Genomic DNA, 17,897 nt, shown 5'->3' with positions numbered 1-17,897 from the left:
ATACTCGGAGGTCACCCGAGCAACGAGTACACTCGCTCATCGCTACTTACTATGTGAAATCATGTTACATATCTCATGTGATCTTCAATTATGCATTTTTTTGTAACGATTAGCTGTTCTTCCTTGCGACGGCTGAACTACTTAAAGATACCTACTGGTGTATAAAATGCTCATTAGATAAGCTTGGGTATTTTATTGCAAGAGTTGTTAGAAGCTGCAGCTTCATCCCCCTCCTTTGTATCCAGTATTTACGGTTTTACTCAAGCACAATTTTTTTTTTCTTACTCCTGATTTTTTTCCTGTAGCCTTTTACTGAAAGCTTGAAGGGAAAGGCGCACTACACCCCGCTCCAGCACCCTCCCCAGGTAAGCTACGGTAAAAGCGGAGTATAAGACGCACCACCATTTTATTAAAAAAAAATAAAAAATTCCTATTTTCCTCCCCAATATTTGGGGTGTGTCTTACAATCCTCAAAATTTGTGATTTCCTGCCTAGTAGTAATCATGTCATTTTTTTATGACTGGTTATATGGATTTACAGCTCTGTTCTAGTAAGTATTCCCATCATTGTCCCCCACATAATAAAATAACAGGTTCATTTTATTGAAAAAATATCTATTTTAACAATTGTCTTCACTTACTATGTGAAATCATATTACATATCTCATATGATCTATTATGCATTTTTTGGTAACTATTTGTTCTTTCTCCTTCGCCTCATTGGGGGACACAGACCGTGGGTGTATGCTGCTGCCAATAGGAGGCTGACACTTAGGCTAGGGTCACATTGCGTTAGTGCAATCCGTTTAGCGCTAGCGGATTGCGCTAACGCAATGTTTTCTATGGGGCTGCGGTCGGGGTCGCGGTAACGTCCCCGCTCTCGCAGATCCCCGATCTACGAGAGCGGGGAACGGACCGCGGGCGCGCCTCGGACGCTGCTTGCAGCGTCCGCGGCGCGCCAGGAAACACCGGCGCGTCGCTAGCGCGTGCCGAACATGGCACGCGCTAGTGAAGCGCGTTCCCATTGCCTTCAATGGGCGCGTTAACGGACGCGTTGCACGGCGTTAATTTCGCCGTGCAACGCTGTCCGTTAAACGCGTTCCCATAACGCAATGGGAACCCAGCCTAAGTGATACAAAGAAAGTGATCTCCTCCCCTGCAGTATACACCCTCCTGCTGGCTCTCAGCTAACCAGTTCTTGCTTAGTGTCTGTAGGAGGCACATGGGTCTGGTTCAGACCCCAACGTTTTTATTTTATTTATTTATTTTTTTTGCATTAAAGGGGCACATCGACTACATCAGTCGAATGACCAGTATTCCCCGGTCTTGAAGGCGCATGACCAGTATTCCCTGGTCTTAAAGGCGCATGAAAAAACTCAGAAAAAATACATACCACGAGATACGGCCTTCCCAAAACCCTGTCTGATGACAAATGCACACTTAGCAGGATGCAGCAGGCCTCCACTGATAAAGGCTAGGAGCGGCACAGGTGCAAACTACTTGATAAAAACAACCACCCCAACCAAACATTGCAGGGGTTGGCTGCCTAGCAGAAAAAATGCACATTGATATAACTCACATAGGACCCCAGTCACACTGATAGGTGCGGTGCACAGTGTCTGTATGCAACCTATTGATGACGCCCCTTGTATTAACAGGCGGGCTGCCCAGCACTATAAAAATGCAGCGCACAGTGAAAGACGCCCCAGAAAAACCTAGCCAACATAAAGAGGCCTGGCCACATCCTGCAGAAAAGGATATGATATAGTGCAAAAAATGCATGCATATGATAAATACATACACTATATGAGGTATTGGTTTAATATTTTGGCCAAAATAAAGTAAGCCCGCAACCCAACGTCAAGGGTCCCCATAATATTGCGGGTCCTAACACTAATATCAAAAACAGCTAACATAGAAAAAACTCAGAAAAAATACATACCATGAGATACGGCCTTCCCAAAACCCTGTCTGATGACAAATGCACACATTGGGTTGCGGGCTTACTTTATTTTGGCCAAAATATTAAACCAATACCTCATATAGTGTATGTATTTATCATATGCATGCATTTTTTGCACTATATCATATCCTTTTCTGCAGGATGTGGCCAGGCCTCTTTATGTTGGCTAGGTTTTTCTGGGGCGTCTTTCACTGTGCGCTGCATTTTTATAGTGCTGGGCAGCCCGCCTGTTAATACAAGGGGCGTCATCAATAGGTTGCATACAGACACTGTGCACCGCACCTATCAGTGTGACTGGCGTCCTATGTGAGTTATATCAATGTGCATTTTTTCTGCTAGGCAGCCAACCCCTGCAATGTTTGGTTGGGGTGGTTGTTTTTATCAAGTAGTTTGCACCTGTGCCGCTCCTAGCCTTTATCAGTGGAGGCCTGCTGCATCCTGCTAAGTGTGCATTTGTCATCAGACAGGGTTTTGGGAAGGCCGTATCTCGTGGTATGTATTTTTTTTTTAAAGGCGCATGACCAGTATTCCCTGGTCTTAAAGGCGCATGACCAGTATTCCCTGGTCTTAAAGGCGCATGACCAGTATTCCCTGGTCTTAAAGGCGCATGACCAGTATTCCCTGGTCTTAAAGGCGCATGACCAGTATTCCCTGGTCTTAAAGGCGCATGACCAGTATTCCCTGGTCTTAAAGGCGCATGACCAGTATTCCCTGGTCTTAAAGGCGCATGACCAGTATTCCCTGGTCTTAAAGGCGCATGACCAGTATTCCCTGGTCTTAAAGGCGCATGACCAGTATTCCCTGGTCTTAAAGGCGCATGACCAGTATTCCCTGGTCTTAAAGGCGCATGACCAGTATTCCCTGGTCTTAAAGGCGCATGACCAGTATTCCCTGGTCTTAAAGGCGCATGACCAGTATTCCCTGGTCTTAAAGGCGCATGACCAGTATTCCCTGGTCTTAAAGGCGCATGACCAGTATTCCCTGGTCTTAAAGGCGCATGACCAGTATTCCCTGGTCTTAAAGGCGCATGACCAGTATTCCCTGGTCTTAAAGGCGCATGACCAGTATTCCCTGGTCTTAAAGGCGCATGACCAGTATTCCCTGGTCTTACAGGCGCATGACCAGTATTCCCTGGTCTTACAGGCGCATGACCAGTATTTCCTGGTCTTAAAGGCGCATGGCCAGTATTCTCTGGTCTTAAAGGCGTATGACCAGTATTCCCTGGTCTTAAAGGCGCATGACCAGTATTCCCTGGTCTTAAAGGCGCTTGATCAATCCGAGGAGCCCTCCGCCGCCGACCCCAGCTTTATCCTCTAGTTCCCCTCAGTGGACTTCGTCACTGACCGCAATCCATGGTTCTCTGACCAAGAGATTGAATCCCTCTGTGTACCCTCTGTGGCTCGGAGTGCTCGCAGGACCAATATACATAGTCCCTATCCTACATGGGAGCCGTCGGCTAGCAGGGGCCGCAAGTATTCTAGAAATGTGCAGGCGTCTAGAAACATACAGGCATCTAGAAAACTGAAGTTTTTCGTTTCCTGCTCCCTCACCAATGATTTGATGACAACAAGGCTCTGAATATGGATTGGATATTGCCTGAGCTTGCCAGAGCTTCAGAGACTAAACTCCCTCGAGAGCATTTGCCATTCAATTCGGATAAGCGATTCACTGGACAGAAGCCTCTACGTGGGATGCCATGCCTGGCCTGTTTTTTAAGGGCGACGGGTCCTTTAAAGGGCACCGATCTCCCCACACCTTCAACAGACGAGCACACGGAGTGTCGCCTCCATGTTTCCTCTTCTGCATCCAGGCCTAACGCCAGACAACCTGTCCTGTCCACCCGGAGACCTGAACTCTGTGGACATACAGAGGCCCCCTTTTTGGCGTACGAGCACCCCCCTCTGCATCACCACTATTTAGCGCATGATGCAAGAAAACGGACAATTCCTCTCCACTTCCCTGTTAAGAGGTTGATGGATCGAGGGTTCCTAATTTTTATCTCTGCACCGTGAAAAGAGAGCGGCGATGGCAAGAGACTATGACCTGCTGATTGCAGCCACACATTCTGCCATGAGGCAGATTATCCGGGTAGAATCTCCTGTGGTATACCTACCAGTATCCCTACCCGATGGGTCATCAATTAAAAATACCACGGACTGTCAGATAGCAAATCTGGTTCGTTCCGTCTTGCGGCTTCGGGTTCACCCCTCTATCCTCCCTAGCGGCCGCATGGATTGCTAGAGCAATGGTCTCCTGGCTGGAGACCTTAACTACCTTGATTCACACAGTAACAACTGGCCAATCAAATCCTTTGAGCGGGAGACTGACAAAGGATTGTATAAGGATTGTCCAGCACAGTCTAGATCTAAGGGATCTTGGTTCCAAACAGGGAAACGAAAGGTAAGATCGACCCTGGACCTCAAACTTCTAACAACCTTTCATATGGTCCTCCTTCTTTGGATGGAGTTCCTCCGCTCAGCCATTACATCGACATTCGGGGTGCTTACCCTCTGCAAAAATTCCTTCGCCTTTACAGCATTTTCAAGTCACAACCTTGTCCTTCGGCCTTGCTTCCGCAGCCAGAGTGTTCGCACGGGTCATGGCGGATTTCATGTTTCTCTTGCACTCTAGAGGCGTGCTCGTCCTGCCCTGTTTGGTCGACTATCTAGCCGCCCTTCCAGGACTACGCTGAGTCGTCTATATCACTTGCGATCCTTCTCACCTGGGCTGGCAGCTACACTTAGACAAGTTCTCCTAATTTTCAGCCCAGCAGATATCCTTTTTGAGGATGATCCTGCACACTTCTAGAAGGATGGTAATTCTTCCTCGAGACAAGGTCATGGCCCTTCAACAGGGAGCTCGCGCAAGGAGAGTTCTGAGGACTTGATTACTCACCCCCTCATTTCATTCGATTTGCTAAGAGAGTTCTGAGGAAAAATGGTGACGACAATGGAAGCGGTTCCCTTCGCTCCGCTCGTTTTCAGCAAGTCAAACAGACTTTCAGACAATAGTCTCTGAGCTCCTTCTTCATCCAGGGCCTTTCTCCCGGTGGTTATTAGTAACTACCAATGCCAGTCTTCTTCTCCCTATCATTGTTCTGGAGATCTGAATGGTAGTCCTACAGCAGGTCCACTGCCTTCTTGCGGGTCACCCTATCCGAATTCAATTGGATAATGCCACGGCGGTGCCATACGTGTTATGAAAGGCAATTCAGTACTACAATGGACATAGCGGTCAGAGCACATACAGTGATCTGACAATAACCCAAAATCATAGAACGAGCTCTGAGACGTGGGAACTCTGCAGACCGCAATCCCTAATCCTCTCCAAACAACACTAGAGGCAGCCGTGGATTGCGCCTAACTCTGCCTATGCAACTCGGCACAGCCTGAGAAACTAACTAGCCTGAAGATAGAAAATAAGCCTACCTTGCCTCAGAGAAATACCCCAAAGGAAAAGGCAGCCCCCCACATATGACTGTGAGTTAAGATGAAAAGACAAACGTAGAGATGAAATAGATTCAGCAAAGTGAGGCCCGACTTTCTTAACAGATCGAGGATAGAAAAGGTAACTGCGGTCTACACAAAACCCTAAAGAAAACCACGCAAAGGGGGCAAAAAGACCATCCGTACCGAACTAACGGCACGGAGGTACACCCTTTGTGTCCCAGAGCTTCCAGCAACAAATTAGACAAGCTGGACAGAAAAAATAGCAAACAAATAGCAAATAAGAACTTAGCTATGCAGAGCAGCAGGCCACAGGAATGATCCAGGGAAAAGCAAGTCCAACACTGGAACATTGACAGGAAGCCAGGATCAAAGCATTAGGTGGAGTTAAGTAGAGAAGCACCTAACGACCTCACCAGATCACCTGAGGGAGGAAACTCAGAAGCCGCAGTACCACTTCCCTCCACCAACAGAAGCTCACAGAGAGAACCAGCCGAAGTACCACTTGTGACCACAGGAGGGAGCTCTGCCACAGAATTCACAACACATACGTCAGTCATCTAGCAGGTACCCACGGTCAGGCGCCATGACCGAGGTACCTCACTTTCTCTGATGGGGGCGTCTATTATTCGGTGATCTCGGCAGTATATATCTCAGGAGTAGAACTCTGAACGGCAAACAAATTCAGCCGTCAGGGTTCCGCCTCAAGTCATTGGGAGCTTCACCCCGAAGTCTTCCATCAGATCTGCCCTTACTGGAGCTCTCCAGTTGTAGGTGGGATGACATCCAGACTGAAGGCCAATGTACTCGAGTTCGTGGTTCGGCCTCGAGATCCAAGAGCCATCGCACTCCATGCTCTGGTTCTGCCGTGGTACCAGTTTCCATAACTCCCCTTCCACTACTTCCGAAAGCCTTTCGGAAGCCGAAAGGGGTCCCAGTGATCCTCAGAGATCCGCACTGACCACGTCCGTTTTTTGTTTGCGGAGCTAGTATCTTCTCGCCTTATCGCAGCAAAACTGCAAGTAGGGACTTTCTCACAGGGAGTTTTCACACGAAGGGAAGAACTATCGCATACCGTTAGATCATTGGGACCTTATTATTCCTAGGAGCCTTACATTAGGCTCCTTTTCATCCGGGCAGACTTTACTATCCGGGAAAGTCGCCCCTTTTACCTCTGCGATATTCTCACTCTGACGAGTCTTCGGAGCTAGCTGCTCTGCTCTTTCAGACTTTTTTTCCCTTATTACCTTCGAGGTAAGGTTGTCCTCAGGCCATCCCCATCCCTTGTTACCAAGGTGATACTGTATTACCACTGTTATGAGGGCATAGTTCTTCCCTCATCTCTTTTGGCACCAGTCCACAAAATGGAATGAGTTCCCCCATGTTCTGGACGAAGTGAGTGCTCTGAGTAGGTACGTCTTGAGGACGGCGTCCTTCCGAAGTTTGGATGCTTTGTTTGGGCTTCCTAACGGTAAGAGGTAGGCTTCCTGACATTTTCAGGAAGGGTTTAGCCGTTTCATCGACCATGATAACATGGTGACACCATCCAGGAGTCCTTCCGTGCTAGATGTCAGCCTATCTCTCTGTCTATCAAGGGTTCTAGGCACAAGGCGTCGGCAAGGCACGCCTGCAAGCTTGCGGATTCGTCCAGTCCGCATGCATTTTTGAAGCACTATAATTCCCACACTTCCACAGATGTGAGTCTGGGCAGGCGGACTCTGCAGGCCGCGGTGGCGCACGTGCAAGTAGCGGTTACACAGGGCCTGATCTATTGTTGTCCCCACCCAGGAACTGCTTTGGGACGTCCCATGGTCTTTGTCCCCCAATGAGGCGAAGGAGAAATAGGGATTTTTGTGTACTCACCGTAAAATCCTTTTCTCCGAGCCATTCATTGGGGGACACAGCTCCCACCCTGTTATTAGCTTATGCTTGTTTTTTATAATCTGACATGCTATACTCTCATATATAATATGACATGCTATACGTCCATATATTGTTATTGATCTCCTACTGCTTTTGCACCGAACTGGTTAGCTGAGAGCCAGCAGGAGGGTGTATACTGCAGGGGAGGAGCTAACTTTCTTTGTATCACTTAGTGTCAGACTCCTGGTGGCAGCAGCATACACCCACGGTCTGTGTCCCCCAATGAATGGCTCGGAGAGAAGGATTTTACGGTGAGTACACAAAAATCCCTATTTTGTTCTTTGCGACGGTTGAGCAACTTAAAGATACCTATTGGTACATAAAATGCTCATTAGACAAGCTTAGGTGTTTCATTGCAAGAGTTGTTACAAGCTGCAGCTGCATCCCCCTCCTCTGTGTCCAGTGCTTACTGTTTTACTCAAGCACAATTTTTTTTCTTACTCATAGTTTCCTGTAGGCTTTTACTGAACGCTTGAAGGGAAAGGGGCACTATTGGCTGCTAGAAGTTGAACGTGTCTAAAGCTATATGTACTGAGTTTAGTGGGGTTTTTTTTTTTTTTTTTCTTTGGAGGCATTCAAAAACCATGAGTTTTTCAAACAGAAACTACTTCAGGAATCTGTTTTGGTAGAGTTAATTGCCTAAAGTGTTCTTTTCAGCTTTTTGATTGGACAATGCCTTTTTTCCAACCAGACATTTTTCCAAATCTCTTCAGGGAGGGAAAAAAAGCCCAATGCTCATGAACAGTAACTTTAATTTCTCATAGAAATGAATTGGAAGAGTTTTTGAGGAGGGCTTTAGAGAGTATCTGCTCCAAAAAACCTCCATTTGAACATAGCCTTTTCCTCATAGATGTGTTGGTGTTTAAATATTCCCACCAGCTACAGATTTATCAAAAAAGATTGGTACCCATCAAGAGATCCCTTACATTTCCGAGGCATTAGGAATATTTAACGCACTGTGACAGAAGAGAAAAATATCCCCCTCCATTCCAGTCGCTATATAGTCTGATGCGTCATGCTACGGTTCCATACTTGTAAGATCATCAGACCATTGAGGAACATTCATTCCTGCGCTAGTTACCAGAAACTCAACAGTTACTACAGTTTGACCTGTCTAGGAGCATAAACTTCAGCCTCGGTTAAACTGATGGTTACTATTTTCAGAAATCAATATGACCTGGTTTTAGAAGATAGCATAGTCTTGTGGGTCCAGCCATAGAAGGCATTTAACACCTCAAGGTTAATATTTGTTTTTGAAATTGCACACTTTTTTTTTTTTTTTTCAGGCAAAATGTATTTGGTTACTTCAGAGAGTTTTTCCAGCTTTCAAATTATGTATACAAATATGTATTTACTAAAACTATAGAGATTCTGCTTCCACTCACTGCTTTCTATAAATTGGCTGCTGCTTGTAAACCTACTGTATTTCACGTATGCCGCCAGTTTTCTTTAGCAAGTGAACATACACATTTGCTCCATACATAGCTGGTCTCCTTATTGTCTATCCAGTTGACAATGGTTTTCCAGTGATCAGACCTTGTTAGACGGCTGTAGGTCTTGTCCTTTAAAGTCTATTGCACTTGGCTCTCCCTGTCCCGCGAATAGACAGTAAATGGCATGACCATTTATTGGCAACTCCTCTTGACTACAGTCTTGCAGCCAGGGAGCATGGTTAACCTGTTCTGGTGATTAGTGGGGGGACCCAGCAGTGTTTGGGACCCACACCTTTCTAGCAATAATCTCCTGTTTAGTAGCCCCTTAAAGGGAACCTGTCACCAGGTTTTGCCGATACGAGTTACGGCCACCGCCTTTCAGGGCTTATATAGAGGATTCTATAATGCTGTATATAAGCCCCCAACCCGACCTATAAGAGAAGAAAAATACTTTTATTACTCACCTGTCCAAGGGGTGTCGCTGGTCTTGGTCCGGTGCCTCCCATCTTCTTGCAGTGCAGGCCCTCCAAATCCTTATTGACCTAAAACGGGAAAAGTTGATTCTGATTTTATGTCGAATATTGAGAAAAACATGCACATGTGTATTTTCATATAGTATATGTAAACTTCTGGTTTCAACTGATCAGATTTGCGTACAAAGCTATGTGGTAGTATCACACTGGCCATGTTGTGTGTGGAGGCCATTAGTGATAGTGAATACATGGGTGAGTGACTATTGCTTCAAGACAATGAGACCCGTCCTTACCAAGGCTCTGTCATTTATTGTGTACAATGCCTTTCTGCCAGGTATCTGTTCCCCTTATTGAGGAAGGTAAAACTGGGCCAGATGACATGCAGAAAATATTAACGTTTCTCCATCAGCTGCAAGCAAGACAAGATATCCTTGATACAGCTGTTGAATCTCTGAAGAGGTACTTTACAACTAGATGTCTTTACTTGGATTGTAAAAAGGGGAAAACATAGCCTTTTTGCCCGAGAAATGTTTTTGTGGCTAGGTAAAAAAAAATTAAAATAATTCTAAATTTTAAGTAGACTGTTAATAACATACAAATTGAAGCACAGTAGGTCTATTACAACTTTCTACTGTGGCCAGTTTTAGTTCAGTTTTCGCTCTCCTTTTTCCATCATCGCATCCTTAAAAAAGAAAAAGGTTTTTTTTTTTTTTTTTTCTTTGCATGACAAGTTGTAATCTTATTTTAATGTGTATGTATATTATATTATATATAATTTAATGTGCAGAAGCTTGTGTTGGTTGACAACAATAAGCAGTTACTCAGAGACCGTGTTTCCAGCAATGTATCACTTACTGGGCTACTTGTTTGCAGTTTTGCTAAAATCTCTTGTTTTATCTGCAGATGTACCAGTTCTCTGCATGCTGAGCCAAGTATAACTCTTCCCACACAACTGACTAGCGGATTGTGGTGTATACTGTGCATAGGCAGAAATCTGCCAATCACAGGTGTGGTTATATGGAGCTCATAAATGTGGAGGACTACATGGCAGTAGGTTTACTAGCATTCTAGTGATTAAAATTGCTGTTTTTATCTTCAGATTATCAAAACTACAGCAGTCAACTCAGTAAGTGGCACATAGCTGGAATCTGGGTCTCTGCCCCTACATTGTGGTGTTTTCAGATTAGGTGGCAAAATCCTGGTGACAGATTCCCTGTAAAAATTTCATGATCATACCGTATTTATTCTGTGGGTCAGTACAATCACAGCAAAATCAACTTTATGTACAGTGTGATTCACGATCTACTTTACTGGGGAAAATTGCTTTAACTTAGACGTTGAACAGTACTGAAATTTGGACTGTGTATACCTCGGCTCATGAGACGTGAGCGTGCAATGAACCACAGTAACAAGACACAACCTCGCGTGGAGTGGTCTCACCGACTTGTCATGAAGTCTGAGTCGGTATAAAATGGCCTGACTCCGACTCCTAAAATATATAATAAATTGGGTACAGTAGTTCAGTGCAGTATATGTTGACTATTTTTTCATAGTTTGGGAAAGTTATGGAATGCCCCATAAATGTCTGTTCTGGTCCTGATATAAGGATCTCTGCTCTGCACTTTATATAAATGCTCAGTAGTGAGGCATGTATGAGGGAGTCGGAGTCCGTAAAATGTCGTAGTCGGCGGCTTGGCTTACCGACTCCACAGCCCTGGTTGTACTTGCATGTTACCCATGCTGAATTCCTTCTTCATTTAACAATGCACACATACAGTTTGGAGGAGCGTGTTTTCATTGTGAAAACTTATTTGGAAATGGAGTCCTTTAAAGAGATGACAAAGTGAGTTTCTCAAGTAGTTTGGAGGTCAAAATCCACTGTCCAAACTGTGTATTGAATCCATCTTTAATGACAGAGTACACTTCAAGGTACTGTGACCATCAAGATCGCTTGATTTAACACCACCACATTTTTTCCTTTGGGCAAGCCACAAACATACGGTGAGAATGTCAGTCTATGACCCAAGACTTCCTACAAAATACATTCAATAATATGGAACGGCGCGTGAAGGACTGCTTTGACATTTTCAACACCTGATTTAAAACATCAGTTTCTCATGAACCAAGGTAAATACAGCCCATGTTTCAGTACGATAGATCACCTGTTTTAGAATAATTTTTCCAGATAAAGCAGCGAGTGAATCGCTCTGCAGTCTGTTTATTGCATACTACGTTTAGAAAATAGTAAATCAATAATTGCAGACACACAAATCAGTGGGGGTTTACGTGCTGAAACCCATATTGATCGCTCGTAGACCCCTGAGAAGTGCAAAACTCCGGCTACAGGAAGGCAGAGCTCCTGCCTAAGCTTTTAGACAACACAACAGTACTGTTTCAAAGGAAAGTGGAGTCCACAGATGGCTATTTTGGCCTCTATTAACCCCTTCACGACCACCGATATGGATTAAAACAGCGGCTGTAAAGAAGCCTTATTCCATTTTAAAACGGCGATCAGGAATGAGTGAATAGCGTCCCGATGTGGGCACAGTTCCCGCGGGTGACAGCTCTACATGACAGCTGACACCCTGCAGTATCGCCCCCGGCTGGTTTTGGAACCGATCGTGGATGATTAATCTCTCAGTTGTGACAGCTGGTATCTAAGTGGTTGAAAGTCTCCCCATCCCAGGATTTACCCCCAACCACTGCGTGATAGTAATCGCAGGTGACGATCGTTGCAATGGTACCCAGAGGTAATCTGATAACCCCAGGGTACGGTGGCCTGAAAGATCCAGCTATAACCAGGGAGTCACAGGCTCTGTCAGCAAGTCACTGACCGGTCTCAGGCACTGTAGTACATGACTACTGCAATGCATGAGACCAACGATCCAAGTAAAAGATATTCATGTTGCAAAAATTAACCCTAATATTGCTCATTCAGAAAAAAAAAAGGTTACAGCTCTCTGAATTACTAGGCACAAACAAATCAATCTTTGTAATATACTGTTTTTATTTTGTCAAAGTAGCAAAGCATAACAGTATTATATAAACCTGGTATTGCTGTCATCGTATTGTCTCGACGAACAAATCTGTCTTATCACTTTTACCACACATTGTACACCCCCCCCCCCCCCCAAATAAATAAATAAATAATTCAATAGTTGAATTGCTGGTGATCGTAAAACTCTAAAGTCCCAGAAAATGATGCAAAAAAATAAATAAAAATCCAACTCGTCGCTAAAAAAAATAAGCCCTCATACAGCTCTATTTGCCAGAAAAATAAAGTTACGGCTCTCAGAATATGGAGGCAATTTTTTTTCTTTTAATAAGTGTTATTACAGTATGATAGTAGCAAAACATAAAACCTACATAAATCTGGTACCGCTATAATCATACCGACCCCCAAATTTCTCTTATCACTTAAACCTCACCGTTAAATTACACAAAATAAGACCAATTCTTGTACTGCTGTCTGTTCATTGTGCCTCCCAAAAATCAAATGGGGCTCGGCTCACATTAATCTTGTAGCTGAGCGCTTACGTCTGGGTTTCTGTGTAAATCCCCAAACCCACTAACTATAATGAGGCAGATAGTCACTTTAGACTCCATCTGGTCTCTGTCCTGATGGTGTCCCTCATTTTAGGCGTCTTTTTAGGGCACAAGTTATGGAATGCCCACAAAGATGGATGCCACTAAAAACGGGCAGCAAACAGAGTCTGTGGCAACTCCATCTGCCTCATAGTGAGTGGTTCTGTCGGGAGTTTCATCTGAATTGCATTTTTGTGGGATTTACACAGAAACCTTGGCATAAGTGCTTGGCTTAGAACACAAGAATGTGATCCAGCCTTATACTGAAAGCAATCAAAAAATATTATGTACCCCAAAAAGTTACCAATGAAAACCTAACTTATCCAACACAAAACCAGCCCTCACTAACGTCCGTCATCTATCACTGAAAAGTTTGGGGGTCACTTGTTACTAGTAAATCAGAGACTCTGGAAAAGTGGCACTGCTCTCATCCTCCAAATAAAATCTGGTAAATTCTGCGCCCCCCAAATCCAATAGCTCCCTTTCCCCCCATACCGAGCACCAGTGTGCCTAAAGTGCAGCAAGCAGCCACATGTTTGGCATCATTGTAGCTAGGAGAGTGCATTAAAGGGAACCTGTCAGCGGGGTTATGCATAGTATCCTACACAGTGTCAGGTTGGCGCTGTTATACTGAATAAAATGTTGCATTTCATCAAACAAGGTATAATTTTATTCAGTATAACGTCGCCGACTTGACACTGTGTGTAGGTTATTGTGCATAACCCTGCTGACAGGTACAAGCTGGGCACAATGTGTGAGGGTGCTACACTGTTTGGGGGCACATTGTATGGGCACTAATCTGGCATATTTTGCAATTCTCCAGGAAAAAAGCATGGATGTTACCAAATAGTCGCTGCAGCCGTAGATGAATTAATTGAGAGGTGCAGTTTCTACAGATTCACTTTAGTTTTTTCCCCGCTGTACTGGCACCGTTAGGGGCTCCGCAATTGTCACCCTCAACTAAGGCTCCAAAAGCCAAATAGCGCTCCTTACTTCTCAGCCCTTACTTGTGGCCTAACAGTATTTTCCGACAACATGAGGCATCTCCTCATTTGGGAAAAATTGCGCAATAAATTGTGAGGTCCAGTTTCTCCTATTAACCCTTGTATAACTGACAAATTTGCAACAAATAAAAAAAAAAATACATTTTTACCACTAAAATATTTTATTTCCACATCCCAATGTTCTAAAATTGTGAGGCACCTATACGTTCAAAACACTTACTACACCCCTACATGAAATCCTTAAGCAGTTTCCATTATAGGGTCACTTGTGGGAGTTTCTGCTGATCTCAGGGGCTCGGCTAATGGCGCCCACAAGCTATTGAAATGGAATCTGCGTTCAAAAACCAAGTAGCCCTCATTCACATCCGATACCTGCCGTGAGCTCAAACAGTAGTGTGCAACCACATATGGGGGTACTGCCACATTCAGGAAAAATTGCATAGCAAATTATGGGGTCCAATTATAAATTTGGTCCTAAAGCAGTATATTACTGGAAATAAAGTAAATTATTTCTGTCACATCTAAATGTTTTATAAAGTTTTGTGAATCACCTGTAGGTTAATAAAAATGCTCAGTACACCCCTAAATGAATTCGTTGAGGGGTCTAGTTTCCAAAATGGGGTCCCTTGTGGGATGTTTCTTCTGCTTTGGCCCATCAGGGCCTCTGCAAATGCGACAAGGCACTGACAATCTATTCCAGATACCGTAATTTTATGCTCCAAAAATCCAATAGCGCTCTTTCCTTTCTGAGCCCTGCCGTGTGCCCAAAAAGCAGTTTTTGACCTCATTTGGGGTATTTTCATGTTCAGAATTAATTGCTTAACACATTGAGGTCCGTCTATTTTTTTTTTTTTCCCCCTATTATCCAATTTGTGAAAATTACAAATTGGAGACTAAAATAACATTTTAGAAGAAAATATGTAGCATGCGATTAGGGATCAGCTGACGCCACACAGTCTGAAGAAGGCAGAAGGAGATGAGTGAGAGGCGAAGATATGCACTGGGCATGCGCAGGAATCCCAACCCCGCAGTGTGAATAAATCAGAAGACACTGCGGGGCGGGATCTCGGGCAGCGCGGCCGCACTGGCGCAGCCAGCCTGACATCAAATGATGTCAGAAGACGGGCAGCGCTAACTGCGCATGCCCAAGGGATAACTTAACAGCGCAGGCTCCGGGACAGATTCAAACAACGCTGAGGAGGCGGTGCCCAGCGACAAGGGGGAATGAATGACAGCTGTGCTGCGTCTGATTAGGAAGGAAAGTCCCGCCTCCCTGGCGATTTCACAGTATGAGGTGGGGCACATTTTATAAGTGTTTATTTCAGCGTGTGCAGGGAGCATAACTAAAAGAGCCACCTTGTCAGAATGCAGCATTAGTGCTGCACAAGATGGCTATTTTAGTTACAAATGCCTGGGGTGGTGGTGGCAGGTTCCCTTTAATTCCTGTGTAGCACCTGAAGGCTTAAAATATTTCCTGACAGCAGTTTTGAAGTATTTGAGGGCTGTGGTTTTTAAAACTGTATCACTTTGGTTTTTTTTTCCCAGTATATAGGCCCCTCAATGTCCATTTAAATCTGAGTAGGTCCCTAAAGAAACTGGTTTTGGAAATCTTTTGAAAAAAGAGAAATTGCTGGTAAACTGTTTACTCTTGGAAAGTAGACATATGGGAAATGTTAATAATTATTTTGTACAGCGGTTTAAGGATATAAAGATTAAAATTGTGAAAATTGTGATTTTTTTTTTTTTTTTTTCTTTTCTAAATTTTCACATAAGTGTCAATATTTTCACAAATAAATGCAAATCATATCAATCTAAATTTTACCACTAACATAAAGTACAATATGTCACAGAAAAAAATTCTCATTATCACTGTGATATGTTCCAGAGTTCTTAAGGTATCGTCACACTAAGTGACGCTGCAGCGATACCGACAACGATGCCGATAGCTGCAGCGTCGCTGGAGACATGTCACACAGACAGCTCTCCAGCGACCAACGATCCCGAGGTCCCCGGGTAACCAGGGTAAACATCGGGTTACTAAGCGCAGGGCTGTGCTTAGTAACCCGATGTTTACCCTGGTTACCAGCGTAAAAGTAAGAAAAAAACAAACACTACATACTTACCTTCCGCTGTCTGTCCTCCGGCGCTGTGCTCTCCTCTGCACTGTGTAAGCACAGCGGCCGGAAAGCACAGCGGTGACGTCACCGCTGTGCTCTGCTTTCACACACGCCGATCCAGCGATGTCAGCCGGAGATCCAGCGACAAAATAAAGTTCTGGACTTTCCCCAGCGACCAACGATCTCCCAGCAGGAGCCTGATCGTTGGTCGCTGTCACACATAACGATTTCGTTAACGATATCGTTGCTACGTCACAAAAAGCAACAACATCGTTAACGATATCGTTCAGTGTGACGGTACCTTTACCGCATGATGTGATATTAATCAGATTTAAAAAATTTGCCCTGGTCATTAGGGTTAAAATTTGGCTTTGTCTCTAGAAGATTAAGTAATCAGTGGAGATTTCAGGACCCGGACACCCATCAATTAAACAATACCTCCCACCCAGACGGTTAAAGTATACAAGTCATGTCTTGCTGTAATCGTACTTACCTGTAGAGTCCTATTGCCATGTGATTTTTACTAAATAAGGGATCACTACTATAAACAAACTCCACCCTGCCCCCCAAAAAAGATGGAATTGTGTTTTTCTCTTTTTTTCCCCACATTTTTCATTATTGACATTATTTGGTGAAGTGAATGGTGTTGATCACAGCTACAACTTGTCCGGCAAAAAAAAACAAGCCTTTCTATGGCTAGGTTAACGGAAAAATAAAAAATTATGGCTCTTGGAAGAGGAGAAAAAACAAAAGCACGAAAAGGAAAATTGTCTGTGGCACATAACGGGTTAAGCTGTTATTTTAGTTGTTATATGTAGAAGCATTTATTGTTCCAGGGGTCGCTAATGTCTGAGCTCGGCATTCATATGTACCTTATTTGATCAGTAAAACCTAATGCTCTCCATTTCCGCAGTAAACCTTTTATTTATTTTTAAAGGGAAAATGAGGCCTTGTGGAAGGAGGTCCTACAATTACGACCAACACAGCCACAGTTTGAAACTGTGAGTATTCAGTAGGTTTCAGTTGTAGCCTGATTCCTAAAGTTCTGTTTAAGGGTGTAATCACAATCCATACTAATAGCTCGCCTTCAGGCATTACTCGTTTCTCCTGCCGCTGGATCCACCTTTTGTGGTTTTGGAACACTATACAACTTTTTATTTATTTATTTTTTGGTGAATGTCAAACAGAATACATTCTTAGATCAATGACCCATCTTAGCAGAGGGATCCATAATATCTGTCTTATTTATGACCTGTTTATAGGAAAATTGACTATTGATCTGGCCACTGTGAGCTTCTGTAGGTGGTGTCAACCAGTAATCCCAAATTATTATGGATCCCCCTGCTAAGATGGGTCATTGATCTAAGCATGCATTCTGTTTGGCATATTTACAGAAGAGAAGGAATTCCTACCCAACAATAATGAGATTGGCAACTGCTTTGCCTTTTTTTTTTTTTTTTGGAACCTGTCACTTGATAACAATCACCTGGAGTAGAGAATGACTAGTCTCGTCTTCCTATAGTAGACTGCCGGCTCTTCTAAGTTTGTCCTCTGACACACCCAGGCGCTGCTTCAGAGAAACATCTACCCAGCTGCAATCGCACAGCCAGGCTCTGATATTTATTATGCTTTGCTTATATTATCCTGCAGCACTTTACAGACATTATCATCACTGTCCCCAATGGGGCTCACATTCTAAATTCTCTATCACTATGTCTTTGGAATGTGGGAAAAAACCGGAGCAAAACCACGTAAACACGGGGAGAACATACAAACTCCTTGCAGATGTTGTTCTTGGTGGGATTTGAACCCAGGACCCCAGCATTGCAAGGCTGCAGTGCTAACCACTGAGCCACCGTGCTGCCCACATGCTTGTGGCTCGTGCTGCATGACTCAAGTGATGGTTTCCATTATTGTTACACATCAGTAGCACAGCTCTGAGGGACCGTAGTAT

General features: G+C 44.1%; 1 protein-coding gene across 2 annotated transcripts in view; it reads left to right on the top strand.

The window, feature by feature from the left end:
* Window positions 1-17,897, top strand: part of LOC138637439 (heat shock factor protein 2-like) — a 77,668-nt gene that overhangs the window by 31,404 nt on the left and 28,367 nt on the right. For both annotated transcript variants that reach the window (XR_011312397.1, XM_069726136.1), the window contains exons 4-6: window positions 306-365; window positions 9,572-9,696; window positions 16,881-16,944. Coding sequence is in view for 1 of the 2 variants with exons in the window: in XM_069726136.1 (XP_069582237.1) it covers window positions 306-365; window positions 9,572-9,696; window positions 16,881-16,944 (249 nt within the window). In the remaining variant the exon portion in view is untranslated. The remainder of the gene's footprint in view (window positions 1-305; window positions 366-9,571; window positions 9,697-16,880; window positions 16,945-17,897) is intronic.

The sequence above is a fragment of the Ranitomeya imitator genome, chromosome 5 (assembly GCF_032444005.1).
Source record: "Ranitomeya imitator isolate aRanImi1 chromosome 5, aRanImi1.pri, whole genome shotgun sequence".
NCBI classification, from domain to species: Eukaryota; Metazoa; Chordata; class Amphibia; order Anura; family Dendrobatidae; genus Ranitomeya; species Ranitomeya imitator.
Note: the sequence above shows the minus strand (reverse complement) of the source record. Positions and strands in the feature narration are given on the sequence as shown.